Below are 17,032 nucleotides of genomic sequence, written 5' to 3'. Positions count from 1 at the left end.
CGCCCCCTGTCTGGTATTACATGTAACAACAGTTGTGTGTTTTCCAGTTAATGAAGGAGTTCCCTCTCCTCAGTATGTTCAACATCCATGAGAACCTGCTGGAGTCTCTGCTGGAACTGCAGAGCTACGCAGACGTGCAGGCTGTGTTAGCCAAGTACGATGGTGAGACACGCACGCACGCACACACACGTGACCACATTTTCGTTTTTTCATGTCATGTGAAAGCAGGGAATCATAGCTTCAAATTGACATATTGGTTGTTCAGTTTGACCCACCAGTTTTAGAGATATGGCTTATAGAGTAATGTCTTGCAGAGAAACAGCGAGTTGAGAAAACAGTCTTGAAAGGTTCACTTCTGTGGACTCTAACATTACACCTAGCTACATGTTTAAGCATTTATTTCATATTCAGATTCGTTTTCAGCTCTGACACTTTCAGACATGTCTGCCTGTGCTATTGACTCACTTTCAAAAAAGTTTTTCTCCTCTGGTGAAAAGCTGGAGGTTTGCGCGATGTTCAGGCTCTCTCAGTCAAATCTGGTCACATATATTGGTGCGTTTCATCATATCTGCCCTGTGCAATTTGCACTTAAAGGCAAGCAGGAATACAATGAATGTTATGTATCATTACATATTGCAATGTTCCATGCAAGAAAAACACAATAATGATCTAAAGATGCCTACACGTCCTTAGCACCCCGCGGTTTGTATTGAGAGGACGTTGTATACACATTTTTACCACAAAAGGTGTTTAATACGTTGATCGCCATTATTTGTGTCACAGTTTTCTCATGGACTTAAATGTGTAACCGTGACAGGCCAGTTCATGTTGCACACAGAGCTCCCAGCAGGTCAGTAGTTGTTGTTGAACGTGGAACACATAAACACTTACTCAGCGAACAATAAAGAGACGCTCAGCTGTTGCTGTATCACATTGACGAGTCACACCGGATCACGTTCGACTATTAGGTAACCGAACGGGACTCCTCCTAAGACACTCACGGAGCCCCGCGGCCATGAAACCCACCCCGTTTTAACGCCACACTGCTCCCATTTTCTCCCACCTATACGTTCCCCAGCAGCCCCCCTCCCTGTCTGCTCCTTATACGAGTGTAATTTCAAACCCGGGTGGTGGTGGGTGGGTGGGTGGTTTAGAGAAACACCTATCATCATCATCATCATCATCACCGTGTGTGTGTGTGTGTGTGTGTGTGTGTGTGTGTGTGTGTGTGCGTCTCATCCACAGATATCAGCTTACCCAAATCAGCAACAATATGCTACACGGCTGCCTTGCTCAAAGCCAGGGCGGTGTCGGACAAGTGAGTATCACTTTCTTTACCCGCTGGCAAGAGAGAGAGGGGGGGGGGGGGGGGTGTGAGCTTCTAGAGGGGGGGGGGGGGTGTGAGCTTCTAGATCGGCTATTTTTGAAAAGTTTTCAAAAAGTACTTTTGTGCCGTAATTTATAATTGGCAAGACTTTTTGTACTTTTATTCAAGTACAAATTTGAATACAGGCCTTTAAGTTGTAATTTAGTATAGGTACATGTGTCTCCTGTCACAGGCCTAACGGTGTATTTTATGTTGTATATTATGTAATCTGCATTGTAAGGATCTGGAGTGTATTAGTCAGTTTGGTATTCACTTGGTTTATTGTCGTTGTTTATGTAAACTGTAAAAAGTGTCCTGTAATGTAAGTCCATATGGGCTGGGCTTCTTGGGAAACATGACGCTTAAATAAAGAATCAATCAAACAATCAAGCATGTAACAGAATACTGTATCTATTGTGGAATAACTACGTTTACTTAAATAAAACATGGGAGTACTCCTCCCCCCCGGTGGGGTGGTGTGAAACAGAGAATGGGGCTGAGCGATGTCTGTTGTCTCTAAATGGGTTGGGAGTAATGATGCTCTTTTCTTTAACCCATTTTGGGCGGGAACCCCCCCTTTTGGTGTTTTAAGCATTATGTCATACTTTAGCTATTGGAAAATAGCAGATCTACAAGCTCATAGCGCGCCACCGAGTGGCGCGCTACGAGCTTGTAGGTCTGCTATTTTTGGGAAATATTGAATGGACCTCACTCAGTCCAGAATGGGTTAAACGGCCTTCCCCTCGGGGGCCTCATGTGTTGTCCTGATATGTGTGACTTGAGTTGTTTTGTGTCTGTGCTGGTCGCCTGCAGGGTGCACGTATCTCAACACACACACACACACACACACACACACACACACACACACAAAGACATATGATATGTGTAGTGTAGTTGACATTTTGGTGTGTGTGTGTGTGTGTGTGTGTGTGTGTGTGTGTGTGTGTGCTGAGATTGTTACTTTGACACACAAACACACATACTTATATAGACACAAGTCTGTATATCTTTGCTTTGCTGCGTGTCACTCCCTACAGTATCTCTCCCCCCATCTCTTTCTGTCACCATACTGTACACTATCCAATAAAGGCAGAAAAAGAGACCCCAGAAAATTTCTGTAAAATTGTTCCCCACACAATTTAGTTTTAGTTTTTGCACAATAAAATCTGTGCAAAAAAAGGTATAATAAGAATGAAGTGCCGGTGAGAAAGGTAACCCATACAGGGCTATATACAGTACATGGTTCTCACCTAAAATAATAATAAACAAGTAGTAAGTTAAATATAGTAATCAATCATAAGGGTATGATGACAAATATCAAATTCACTGTGCAGTTGAATGTGTGGGTACAATAACACAGCCACTCCAGTGACGGTGTTACTGTGTGTGTGTGTGTGTGTGTGTGTGTGTGTGTGTGTGCGCGTGTGTGTAGGTTCTCCCCAGAGGCAGCGTCGAGGCGAGGGCTGAGCACAGCAGAAATGAATGCTGTGGAGGCCATCCACAGAGCGGTGGAGTTCAACCCTCACGTCCCTAAAGTAAGACCACACACACACAGACACACTGACACACACACACACAAACACACACTGACAGACACACACTGACACACACACACACTCAAGGTTGTACTTCCATCTTGTGTACAGGACTACAGGTACATAAGAGTAAAGGTCTTCACACACAGAGCGCGTTTTATTTTATTTTTAGCGGCCGTTTCTCCATCGGTTTTCCGAAAGCGCGCCCAGTGTGCAACTTATTTTGGTTTGGTCGCGTCCTTCAGACAAGCAGCATTATAGACAACAGTAGACAACAGTAGAATAGTTATGAAATAAACTAAAACGTAAAAAAAAATATTAAAGAAAGGGAGAGAAGAGAAGGAAGAAGGAAAAAGTACAGCTTTTATACCTGTGGTACTGGTATTATCACTGTACTAGTCTTTTATACCTGTGGTACTGGTATTATCACTGTACTAGTCTTTTATACCTGTGGTACTGGTATTATAGTATTATCACTGTACTAGTCGTTTATACCTGTGGTAATGGTATTATCACTGTACTAGTCGTTTATACCTGTGGTAATGGTATTATCACTGTACTAGTCGTTTATACCTGTGGTACTGGTATTATCACTGTACTAGTCTTTTATACATGTGGTACTGGTATTATCACTGTACTAGTCTTTTATACCTGTGGTACTGGTAGTATCACTGTACTAGTCGTTTAGATTGTCTGAGGAGTTTGTTCTGCTCACTCCTGGGGATAATTAGGGTCAATGTGGGGGTCCTTGACATGAATGGAACCACTGCTGTAAGTCACTAGTACTGATGCCAAATCTGCTAAAGTGGAATGAAGCCAGTTCAACCTATTTTAGCTTTGAATCTTTGGATCTTTTCTAGCAGCTACACCACGTATAGCTTCATGTCGCTGGCTTCCATTGAAAATGAATGGTAGACTCTGACTGTATCTGCCCGTGTGAATGCAGTGTGAACGCAGCATAGGCCCAAAAGTTTCATTCATTATTATATTATATATATAATTCATTATTATGTGGCTCAAAACATCATCATCATCATACTGTATTTAGCGAGCTACTCCAGTCCACACGGTTTCCTCTGGAGAACAGTGCAACCACACTTGTAATTTCCCAGAATTGTGCCTTTCTATAAGTCTTCTACGTGTTTGTGTTTCTACTTTGTATAAATCATTACAAATTAATGATCGTTATTTTCTTTCTTTATTTTCTCCCTCTCTTCTCTCATGCTGTTATTTTCCTCTATCTCTCTCTTTCCATCTCTCATATCGATCTTGGTCACATTCTCGTCTCTCTCTCTCTCTCTCTCTCTCTCTCTCTCTCTCTCTCTCTCTCTCAGTACTTGTTAGAAATGAAGAGTTTAATCCTGCCTCCGGAGCACATCCTGAAGAGAGGTGACAGCGAGGCCATCGCCTACGCCTTCTTCCACCTACAGCACTGGAAGAGGGTGGAGGGAGCTCTGAACCTTCTGCACTGTACCTGGGAGGGCAGTGAGTACACACACACACACACACACACACACACATACACCTGAACCTGCTGCACTACCTGGGAGGGCAGTGAGTACATACACACACACACACACACACACTCCGTGAGGAAGAGAGAGAGAGAGAGCGGAGAATGTGACCAAGATCGATATGAGAGATGGAAAGAGAGAGATAGAGAAAAATGAGAGAAGGGAGAAGGGAGGGACACACGCGTGCAGAAAGAAAGATGCGTGGAGATACTAAGTTAGCCTCTCGGCCAGTGTTGCTGATCAGTATGTATGTAGTATGTAGTATGTATTGATCAGTAATGATCAGTGTGCATTAGGGGTGCAACGGTTCAGTTAGACCACGGTTCGGTTCGAACCTCGGTATGGGGGCCACGGTTTCGGTTCGGTTTCGGTACAGTAAAAAAAAGAAAAATCACACCTGTGTAAAGTGAGTGCAACTCTGTGTGGGGGTTTCCGGGGGGGGGGGGGCAGGAACGCGCCCAGGGTGCCGGGCCGGTTCCGAACTGCCGCCCCGTGTCCGAAACGGTTGAGAAATGACAGAGTTACTGTGTGCCGGTCCCTCTACTGTACCCTCTACTGTACTGTACTGGCACACACGAAATCATCATATACAGTTAATATGGGCATGTGTTTGTGTGTGTGTGTGTGTGTGTGTGTGTGTGTTAGGTTGCACACAGGTGGTGAAAAACAACCATGCTGTTTTCATGCTCATACCCAGCCAGCCAGCCAGCCAGGCAGGCACCCACACACATAAGTCCAAGGGACTGGCTTGCACCACTCAAAAAGTTTATTTATAGCATTATCTTTTATTCTTTTTTTTAGCATATATTATTTTATTAGGCATTTCTGCCTTTTCATTATTTAAAGGGGGAAAAAAACTTATATTGCTATTTTAATGTGCCTCATCATTATGTTCAAGGGAAAAAATAATGCACCTATGCCGCTCACACGTGGTGCAGACTCGCAGCACATGCAGGGAGGAGAGGAGAGCTCCCTGGGGAGGGGAGGAATTCACAGCAGAGTGCTGTGTCGCACAGAAACATTTACAAAAGTTTACAATAAAGATCTCTGCATGAGATATTATGCTTATATTATTAGAAGAAGGGTTTCTATCTACAGTCATGGATTGGACATAGAGTATTTTGTTGGGACTTTTCAGACGGAATATTCTTCTCCTGCTCCGGGTGGACAGAGCAACAACAACGAGTTGTTTTTGTTCTCTCTCTCCCTTTTTAGCACTCAAACAGCGAGTGCAGATGCAGAAGCAGATCTGAACAAGACGGTGCTTAGAAGCCTGTTGATTCGAGGTTACTCCGCTGTGTGTGTCTCTGTGTATGACGATCAATAATTATTCCACCGAGTGGTCTTTGCGAGGGCTGGATTCTCCTCATCATGCCGTCTCTCTCTCTCTGTGTGTGTGTGTGTGTGTGTGTGTGTGTGTGTGTGTGTGTGTGTGTGTAGGGGGTGGGGGCCGACAGAGTGCTACACTTCTGTGACCGAAAGAGTGCTAGACTTCTTAGTAGGACGGTGTGTGACCGATAGAGTGCTAGACTTCTAAGTAGGACGGTGTGTGACCGAGAAATACATTCTTCGCAGCTGTAAGAAATGAATTAATGCAAACCGAAAAAGCGCGGTTCATTAGAGCGCATTGAACCGTGTATGCAGAACCGAACGGTTCGGTTTTCGGTTGAAAACCGCTGCACCCCTAGTGTGCATACAAAGTTGTGCACGGATCAGTCCAGTGGTTTCTGAGATTAGCTCAGGACCATCACACATACCAACCAACCCTCTTAGGGCCCATTTCTTTCATGTTTACAGTTTTAAAGGTTTAGGAGTCACGCACGCACGTGCACACACACACACACACACACACACACACACACACACACAGAGTGAGTATCGGTGCACACATGGTGAAGAGCATGCATATCCATCCACACATAAACAATCATGTGGGCCCACAGGCAAGAACATGATGTTAATCACTCTGACAGTTGATACCTCACTCACACACACACACACACACACACACACACACACACACACACACACACACACAATCTCACAAAACACTTCAGTGATTTGCATCTTTACCATATCATGTGTGTGTGTGTGTGTGTGTGTGTGTGTGTGTGGTGTGTGTGCGTGTGCGTGTGCAGCATTCAGAATGATCCCGTACCCGCTGGAGAAAGGTCACCTCTTCTATCCCTATCCTATCTGCACAGAGACAGCTGACAGAGAGCTGCTACCAAGTAAGACGCACGCACACGCACACACACACACACACACACACAACCATTTTACCGTTGATAAGATCATAACCATCAACCCTCCCGTTGTTCCCAACATTCTCCCATATTTTACCCTGCTCTCTCCTGCTGTCCTCCCGTTCAAAAGTCTAATATTCTCCCGTAAATACCCCCCCCGCCACCCTAATAAAACCAAAGGCTGTTTTATAGTTGTATATTATCAACTTAACTGCGGTGGGAATATTGTTTCCGTAGGTTTGTTGAACAATCGGGGAAATCCCGAAGTGGCCTTTTGTTGTGACCATACAGTAGTTTGCAGATTACTATGAAAAGTCCATCCGTCACGCCTCCATACATGGCCAATACAGAATGAATTCTATATGTTTATCTGACCTAATCAAACCCTGTACACTCAAGACACTGCCCCCGCTGCCACCCTTAGATCTCCATATATGGAGCTGACCTGTTCTGACATTCCATGTGTTGATCTGACCTCACTCAAGACCTGCCACATATATTATGGCCAGTACAGAATTCATTCCATATGTTGATCTGACCAACCATTCCAAAGCGCCAGCTTTCCATGGAAGGAACTGGACTGTATTATTGCTGAACTGTTAGGTTGTTTTTCCAACCCAAATGACTCGGTTCATCAGAGGTAACACAGTCAAACCACAGCGTAAAGACAAGGAAAGAAAATGCAGACATTGTGATGAGCATTCACCACCATCAACATCAATCACATGGACTAATCGAATAATAAAAAATAACATATCGACAGATTACTAGATGATAATAATCAGACCTACAAGAGAGAAAGCGACTCAAGTGTGCATGCGTGCGTGCGGCGCGCGTGTGTGGTAATCAGAGTTGGTTTGCCCTCAGGGAGCACATTAACTGGATTAATTTGGCTCAGGACACACACACACACACACACCTCCCTTCCTCTGCACCTCCCACTGCATCATTTCTCTTCATCAGCTACATTATTAGAAACCTGCCGGGGTTTCATTCTTCAGTCAAGACATTGTTTGCAGCACATGTGGAATGTAGTAGCAGTTAAATACACTAATACACTAACTACACCTTTTATTGGTGGCACGGAGAGATGTAATGTAGTTGATTGGAGGCCTCTGGTGGCGTGCGTGTGTGTGCGTGTATAGACACACAGTGTACAGACCTGATCAGACATGTCTGTGCAGGTCTGCATGGTGATATGACAGCTGTACAATGTTCTCCATACATACACACCCTGTACATGCACTAGATGTGGTGCACCACTGATCTGTTTCCTACTGCACTGGTTCTCAAGGTGGGGTCCGGGGACCCCCAGGGGTCCTTGAGGGAGTTCCAGGGCGGTCCCCAGCTAAATGATGGTTAGGAACCAAAAGGACCCTCATGGGACTGTAACGCTGTGAGAGTTCTGAGACTGTACAAAATGGACCCGTTAGGGTCCAAGTGTACACTCTCAGAGTTACATTAACAATGATTTTTGAGTGGTGCAACCACTCCTATAGACAGGTGTGTGTGTGTGTGTGTGTGTGTGTGTGTGTGTGTGTGTGTGTGTGTGTGTGTGTGTGTGTGTGTGTGTGTGTGTGTGTGTGTGTGTGTGTGTGTGTGTGTGTGTGTGTGTGTGTGTGTGTGTGTGTGTGTGTGTGTGTGTGTGTGTGTGTGTGTGTGTGTGTGTGTGTGTGTGTGTGTGTGTGTGTGTGTGTGTGTGTGTGTGTGTGTGTGTGTGTGTGTGTGTGTGTGTGTGTGTGTGTGTGTGTGTGTGTGTGTGTGTGTGTGTGTGTGTGTGTGTGTGTGTGTGTGTGTGTGTGTGTGTGTGTGTGTGTGTGTGTGTGTGTGTGTGTGTGTGTGTGTGTGTGTGTGTGTGTGTGTGTGTGTGTGTGTGTGTGTGTGTGTGTGTGTGTGTGTGTGTGTGTGTGTGTGTGTGTGTGTGTGTGTGTGTGTGTGTGTGTGTGTGTGTGTGTGTGTGTGTGTGTGTGTGTGTGTGTGTGTGTGTGTGTGTGTGTGTGTGTGTGTGGGTCCATGGGTCCCTGTGTCCGAGCACGAAAATGTGTCGGAGCATGAAAATAGCGTTATAGCCTTTGTTCACCAGCAAGTGTCACTGTTGCACAGCCTAACACACAGACACACACAGGCCAGGTAGGAGGGCTAGTACAGTACAGTACAGCACAGTACAGTTTTTTTTTTACAATATAAATTGGTGGCCCAGAGATAGAAATGGCATGAAATGGGAGTCTGTAGCCTCAAACTGGGCGTCCTTGCAAATTAAAATGGTTGAGAATCACTGCTAGAGCCGTACAAATCTTCTCTCATGGGAGGTCCCTGGCATATCTTTTCAAATGGGGGTCAGTGGGGCTAAACTGGCCTACTGTAATGTACTGTACATGTGCAATTGATCCTCTTCCTGACTGCCTGTAGCTGACCCTGGTACTCTCTGTGCGTGTGTGTGTGTGCGTGTGCGTGGAAGCAGTGTTCCACGAGGTATCGGTGTATCCCAAGAAGGAGCTTCCGTTCTTCATCCTGTTCACGGCCGGTCTCTGTTCCTTCACCGCCATGTTGGCTCTCCTCACGCACCAGTTCCCAGAACTCATGGGAGTCTTCGCTAAAGCTGTGAGTATAAACTAACAGAACTCATGGGAGTCTTCGCTAAAGCTGTGAGTATAACTAACAGAACTCATGGGAGTCTTCGCTAAAGCTGTGAGTATAACTAACACCCGTTAACATCCAGAACTCATGGGAGTCTTCGCTAAAGCTGTGAGTATAACTAACACCCAGGACACCCGTTCAGAACTCATGGGAGTCTTCGCTAAAGCTGTGAGTATAACTAACCCTCCAGGACACCCGTTAACATTCAGGGCATTTAGCAGTATACACTCTTAATCCAGAGCCATTTACAGTAAGCAAGAACAACACGTGGTAATACATCGAATGCATAGAAATGGTGTCATAAACAAGCTAATATCTATCTGTGTAACAGTAGATTTTCTGTGAAGTGAATGCGTACACACTATAGAAAGCTAAGTCTACATAATAAAATACTATCTAAATGACATAAGTTACATAAGTTTAGCCTTTGCATATACGCTCACAGTATCTGTTTTTCGTCCCATTTAAGTGACAGCTTCATTGTGTTGTTTTCTTCCCTGACTCCTGCCTGTGTTGGGTAGCTATAGGTAGAATTAAATTATTATAATAAAAAACAATTTCACTTGTGGCGTAGTGTGCCCTCTCTGGCGCCCCTAGGGATTTGGGCGGTTGCCAGGTTTTGCGTGTAGTACATGCGCCCTGTTTGATATCCTAACTAGACTAGCACTACCACCACCTGATAGCTGACACTGACATTCACCAGCTCAACTCAAATGCATCTTGGCTGTGTTTGAGGTACTGTTTGTCTGCTGTAGAGACAGCCAGAACCGAACCAATACAAACTGCACGGGCTACTCTTAACTACCACCACCGGAGGGTGCTCCCCCGCTCCTGGCCTCGGGGGGCCTTATCCCCTTTAGCCTCCACCTTCCACCATCTCTTCCTCCCATCTCCTTCCCTCCTCCTTCACCTCGGTGCTTTCATGTCAAGGACCCCTAAATTAACTGATATGTACTCTACTGTATTTGGACCGTCCCTCATGTGACTAGATTTAGAGTCCAATAGATTAGTTAAAATGTCATGTTTCAAGATTTATTTTATTGAGAAGCACTGCTCACTTCTTTCTCTCTCTTCAGCAGCAGGCTGTGGTTAAGTGTTGTAGGAATGTCTGTGAGCTCATCCTCTCTCTCTCTGATGTCACTATCAGTAGATCTCATCTCCTCTGATAGCGGCTGGGGGGGCGGGGGGGGGGGGCTGTTTTGGTTGGATCGCTGAAGCGCCACAGAGAGCTGTTAGCACACACACACTTCCTCACTCTGACTGGTGGCCTCAATTCAAACGGTTTTGCTTGTGGGTTTCTCTGAACGCTGTAACCATGAGAACCATGTTTGTTTGTGTGCTTTCCTCGATGTGCCAAGTGGAGGGGCTCTGTGAGGAGGCCTGAAGGCTTCACAGTGGAGGTGAGCTCAGTGGTGGGGCTCTGTGAGGAGGCCTGAAGGCTTCACAGTGGAGGTGAGCTCAGTGGTGGGGCTCTGTGAGGAGGCCTGAAGGCTTCACAGGCTCTGTGAGGAGACCTGAAGGCTCCACAGGCTCTGTGAGGAGGCCTGGAGGCTTCACAGTGGAAATGAGCTCAGTGGTGGGGCTCTGTGAGGAGGCCTGAAGGCTTCACAGTGGTGTGAGGAGGCCTGAAGGCTTCATAGTGGAGGTGAGCTCAGTGGTGGGGCTCTGTGAGGAGGCCTGAAGGCTTCATAGTGGAGGTGAGCTCAGTGGTGGGGCTCTGTGAGGAGGCCTGAAGGCTTCATAGTGGAGGTGAGCTCAGTGGTGGGGCTCTGTGAGGAGGCCTGAAGGCTTCACAGTGGAGGTGAGCTCAGTGGCAGGGCTCTGTGAGGAGGCCTGAAGGCCTCACAGTGGAGGTGAGCTCAGTGGCAGGGCTCTGTGAGGAGGCCTGAAGGCCTCACAGTGGAGATGAGCTCAGTGGCAGGGCTCTGTGAGGAGGCCTGAAGGCTTCACAGCCTGCCTTTGAAGTCGAAACATGCATCTTAAAAAACCGCGCTTTGCAAATCAGTTGTACAAGTTGAATCACTGGGCAGTACAGAGATGTTATTTCAACATGTGACTTCTCTAAATGGATGAACGATTGTTAATGTTTACTAATCACCACGGTTCAAGTGAAATGAAAAATATGTTTTTCACACTTTCAGACCATATCTGTGTAGTGTGTATATCATATGGGAATACCTAACAATGGATGCCAAAACAATGGGAAAATTTCCATTTTTGTGTATTTTTATATCAAAAGCCCATAAAATGCATTTTTTAATGAATTCCTTTGGACGAAAACGTGATTAATGATGACGTGTCGAGTCCCGCATGAATACAAATGAAGCTTGATTATGTTCACCTGTTTAATTCCCATTGCTGCGCATCCGTCCAAACACAGCTGGTGATGATTACAGAAATCTGTTTTTAATCTCATTCAAGATTACATCCAGGCAGTGTATTACTCATTTTAAACTTAATTAGCACGCTAAATCATGTATCTGAAAACATTATAGGTTAGAAATAAGCCACAACAAGCTTTGCTGCCTGTCTTTGTGACTTTGTAAATAAACAAACGGAGGGATGTGATGTTCTGATTTGTTCAAAAACACAGCTTTCCGTTTCAGAGTGAAATGTTCGTATTTTTTCATTTCACCCGGTCTTTAGTGTCCAGAGCGGCATTTCTCAACCACTAGGTCAACACCGAAAAGTGTGTGGTTGAGATACCACGGCAGGGTCACAGATGAAGAACAATGGCAAAATAAATGCCACAGCTATTTCATCAACAAATCTGTAAAAATGTGAATTTCCTAATGCAGAAGGTCTGCATACCAGACCAGAGATGTGCTGACGACGTCTTCCAGGAAATAAATGATTCTGCACGGATAAAAGCATTAAAAACTGATTAATCCATGATCATCATGGACTCTGACCAAAACCAAACCCCACTAATTGACGGCTAATCATCTGTGCGAGTAGCCCATTAGCCTTGGGAGTGCCTTAACCCATTTTGACCTGAGATCATATTCTAAAAATGTCTTCTCTACATCCTGACAGTTTTCTGAAAAAGCTATGTTCTCAGTCGTTCTTCGATTTTTCAAAAATAGCAGACCTACAAGCTCGTAGAGCGCCACTGAGTGGCGCGCTACGAGCTTGTAGATCTGCTATTTTTCAATAGCTAAAGCATAACGTAATGCTAACGGTAGAAAACAGCAGTGAGGTCTCCCAACTTCCTACGACATCTCAAGGCCTCGTAGTAGTAGTAGTAGTCTCCTTGTGTTGCGTGTCAGAGTGTCTCCGTCTCTCTCTCCTCCACCACTTCATGGCTTTTATCTGACAAAGTGAAGCCTCCATGACCTGTCATCCCTTTGACAGAGCCCCTATCCCCCTCCGAGCCTGTTGCCAAAACAGTCGTGCCAGAGGACGGGGGTCTGAGGGAGAGACAGGTCTCATGGAGTCATGGAAAACTGGGAAAAGTCAAGAGAACTTTTCAAGCTGTCCCCCCCCACCCCCCCCTCCATGCCTGGGAAAGTCCGGGAGAGTGATGCATAAAATCAGTTTGGAAACATGCCGGAATATTTTTGTGTAACTAAGGGCTTAGACAAAAACAGAATGTGGCACTTGGAGCATGTGACATTTAAGAGATATTAGTCCGGGTAAAATCTTGTAAATGAATTGAGATAGTAATGAAAATAATTGGATAGGAGGAACCCAGGGAGTGAGTGGAGAGATGTTTATGATTCAGGTAATAACTACCTGTCTACTTCATGCAGTGTTGATGAAATACTGCATTTGTTGAATGAATTCACCATTTTGGTGAATAAAGGTGTCTGCTAGGTGTCAGTTAGTTGAGTTTGTAACTCACCTATCCTATTGTACGTCTCTAAATGTTTTGATGAATTGAACATGGTGGACCCTCTTGTAAACAAGTTTAATGCTTAAGTGGGTCGTCCACTCACAGTCTTTGTATTGAGTTTGTGCTTGAAATGTACTGTAATTCTGCAAACTAAATATTTCAATCAATCAATCAATCCCTTTTCACCATCTCCCTCTCACTGGTTAAGATTAGTGTGTGTAATGTTGAGTTCTCTTGTGTTGCGTCAGCTCTCCAGAGACAGCCAGTTGAAGTGAGCTCTCTATATTGAAATGCATCGTTGCTCCACAGTTTATTTTTATTTTTCTCTTTTTCCCTTTTTCTTTCCTGCCGTGACTCCTAACGTTGGCTATGCCTCATGGTACATGTTCTGGAGTCATAGTTTTTCCTTCTGCCTTGTTTCTTCTGTATACTACAGTACTTTTTAATTCTTCTTATTCTTACTTGTATGTCGTAACCTTAACTGCTGTGCTGCCTCTGGGCGACTGATTTCCCAACGTGGGATAATAAAGGTATCTCTTTTCCTCCTTGTGTCCCCAGTTCCTCAGCACACTGTTTGCTCCTCTAAACTTCATCATGGAGAAGGTGGAGAGTGTCCTGCCATCCAGCCTCTGGCACCAGCTGACCCGCATCTAAAAGAACCGGACCCAGGAATCCATCCAGGCCAACGACCGCAACCCAGAACCAGAACCAGGCTACTTAAAACAGACTGCTAAACAATTCAGACTGGACTGACACACTCACACACCTTTGTGCCAAGCTTACGGAGGACGGACACATGGGACAGAGTCCAACGGCAGAGGAGGAGGGGGGGGGGGGGGGGGATTAAAACAAAACGATGGAATTGGTTTTGACTTTATTTGATATGTTTTCATTTTTTGGGTTTTCAATCTCATGTAAAACAGTTTTTTTTTTTTGTCGTACAAAAAAACAGGTGATCAATTGCCATCATTAAAAAGTGAAAAGACAAAAAAATACAATAAAGGACTTTTTGTGTATTGCTGCAAGCGAGCTTCTTCCTCTTCCGCCATTTTGATTGAAATGATGTTCTTTGCGCAGCTTTGCACAGATGTAGGAGGATGTGAGAGGGCCTCAAATGAAGAAATCCACAACTAAACACTGGTAAGTTAAGTTTGCTACTTGCCCAACCCCTTTAAAAAAATAACTAATGGTAGGTTTCTTGCTGGTGGACTTTAATAAACAAATGCTAAACATTTTAAACCATATAACTGTATATCCATAATATCTGTGCTCACTAGAAGAAGGTATAATTCCCATCTAATCACTCTCTCTCAGAGGCAGGCTGTGGCACCTTGAAAATGTACCTGCCAGACAACGTGCCAGTTACAACGTCATGAGGGATATCAAGATAATGGAAACGGTAACCTTTGTCTTCCTGAAGAGGTTGTGCACTAAAATAACCACTGTTGCCATGCAGTGTTGTTTTTGGCAGCAAATTTTTGTTTTAGTCATAGTCTCTTCAATAGTGTTCATTTAGTTGTCACATTTTAGTCACCTGGAATGTTTTAGTTTTAAGTCTAGTTTTAGTCGACTAAATATAAGATTTTAGTCGACTAAATCTACAGTTGATTTAGTTGACTGAAATGTATTTTGGCGGGCCTTGATGCCGCCATAATGGCTGATTTTACACTTGCTGAAAATAGCAGATCTACAAGCTCACAACGCGTCACGCTTGTAGATCTGCTATTTTCAACCAAGTTTAAAATGACTTCTACTGGATCTCTTGTCCACTAGTCCCTTACTAACATTTTAGACATCATAGCTTGTTTTTTGTCAGTGAAAAAAGGTAGTCGACGAACATTTTTCGTCTTTAAAAGTTTTAGTCGCCGAAATCAACGTAACGTTTCCGAGAGACATGGCCAACGCATTTCGGGTAACTTAATATGCGGTGTACGCGCTAAGTAAGTGCTGTGACTTCTGTATACTGTCCTGTGATAGGCTGGCTAGCATGACGGGAAGTGAAGAGCGGAATTCCATTGGTTATGACCAGATGGTAGCGTCCAGAGGCGTCAAAAAACGGAAATGCTTTGCCCCACGCTACAAGTTGAACCGGCATCATTTCCATCCACCAGCTGTTAAACCTGAGACCAGATTCTACAAAATGTCTTCTAAATCCTGACAGTTTTCTTGAAAAACCCCATGTTTCTATGTCAGTCGTTCTCAAACATTTTCATGTCAAGGACCCCCGAAAAAATATATGTAATTGGCCGCCGACCCCCATCTGAAAATATGTTGTTCCAGGGAGGCACCCCACCCCCAGAAGCAAAGATTTGAGTTAAAAAACGTTCGCTCTGAAAGAATATATATATTCAAAGATTTGCACTACATTTTCAGGATTTTTCTAAAATAGCAGAGTATATAACATAATGCTTAAAACACCAAAAGGGGTTCCCGCACAAAATAGGTTAAAAGCCCCGTTCTAGGCCCTTTCTTGACGCTACTGTCTGGTCATACCCATGGGATGTGCAGCAGACTAACTGCTGCTGTGCTTCCATAATATACTATACATCTACATTTTATTTTAAATTACAGTCGCATATTTACATTAACAAATTAGAATACATTTCAGATAGACCTTTCCCCGCCCCACCCCTCCCTCCCATTTGGGAGAAAATAAATACAAAGATGTGTGGAAATGACTGTTGCATGTCATTAAAAAAGGCATTTTACAACAACTTGATGTTGGTTAGTAGTGTGGTGATAGTTAATAGTTAATGCATAAGGGTGGCATTCAGATGTCTGTTAAGGCACTCTGAATAAACCGTACTTGATACTTGTGCATTATTGCTTTCAAATACCTGTATACAGTAGGAGTTTCTCTTCCATTGGCACTATCTTAAGTTCTAACTTAAGTCTTTGAGATCTGCTGTTAAGGGTGAACTCAAACAAACATTATTAGTTAAAGTCAAACCAGCAATGACTGAAGCCCAGCCAGTACAGGAAAACACCCATATCAACCAGTAGGCTAATTATCAAGACCATATAATGGAGCCAGCAGGCTCTACTGGAGCGGAGACGTTGTCAGCTGTTGTCCGACGTGATGTTGGTCGCGTTGTCCGACTATTACTAACCCTAAATCTGACCCCAGTCTTAACCGGCCACGTAAGTAAACATAAAGCTAAGCACAGTTTCACTGTTTTTGGTTCGGTGGCAGTCATTTCACTTCTGTGATTCATACTCCTACCGGTATTTTACCGCTGTAGTGCCGAAATGATTCCGGCTCGTCAGAAATTTTCAGTAGCCCCGAAGAGCCGACTTTAGGACGGTACCCGCCCCCCCCCCCCCGAACATCAAATGACGTCACATTGTAGGCTCTACAGCACCGAACGGACTTTTATTCGGCTCTAGAATAGGAGTATGAATCGCGCCCTAGTCGCAGCCAAGGTATATGAAATGGAGGTACGGTCCCCAACGTCATTTTCGCTATCACACAATTCCAGACGGCAGATTTGTTGCACGATGGGAGCAAAAGTACACCCGCAAGTTGGGCAGATTGCACTGGAGTCAATGAGAGCTCAGTGACCAGCTCATGAACAAACACTTTCTGAATGACTGAGATATTTCGTAAAGTAATCGCTTCTGGCAAATAACAGAAGACATATAACACATTACTGTCTGCTGTGTTGCTTTTCGATGTGTACACTGTGTCATTTTATAGAGGTATCTAAAGAGCAAAAAGTACGTTTCTGAACGTACTTTTTGTGCGATACCCCTGGAACAGAAACGATACCTGCTGCTGTTTAAATCCTCAAATAAAAATGATGTACTGTGCACATCGAAAAGCAAGTGTTTAGAAAACAAGCTGTGGTATGTCTTTTATATGCCTGAACCGATTATATGACGGGTCTCAATGGTTCATA

At 44.4% G+C, this 17,032-nt stretch overlaps 1 protein-coding gene across 3 annotated transcripts in view; it reads left to right on the top strand.

The window, feature by feature from the left end:
• The window catches only part of LOC308313680 (suppressor of tumorigenicity 7 protein homolog), a 72,107-nt gene extending 57,566 nt beyond the window's left edge, over positions 1–14,541 (top strand). For 2 of the 3 annotated variants that reach the window (XM_080760948.1, XM_080760950.1), the window contains 7 exons: positions 48–162; positions 1,246–1,318; positions 2,799–2,901; positions 4,236–4,386; positions 6,554–6,646; positions 9,120–9,262; positions 13,692–14,541. In XM_080760948.1, the coding sequence (XP_080617074.1) occupies positions 48–162; positions 1,246–1,318; positions 2,799–2,901; positions 4,236–4,386; positions 6,554–6,646; positions 9,120–9,262; positions 13,692–13,787 (774 nt within the window). In that variant the 3' untranslated portion in view covers positions 13,788–14,541. The remainder of the gene's footprint in view (positions 1–47; positions 163–1,245; positions 1,319–2,798; positions 2,902–4,235; positions 4,387–6,553; positions 6,647–9,119; positions 9,263–13,691) is intronic. The other variant, XM_080760949.1, reaches the window with a different exon arrangement.
• Positions 14,542–17,032: the final 2,491 nt, after the last annotated feature.

This window comes from Protomyctophum bolini, assembly GCF_963924005.1.
Source record: "Protomyctophum bolini genome assembly, chromosome: 4".
NCBI classification, from domain to species: Eukaryota; Metazoa; Chordata; class Actinopteri; order Myctophiformes; family Myctophidae; genus Protomyctophum; species Protomyctophum bolini.
This window is presented reverse-complemented; position numbering and strand designations above follow the sequence as displayed.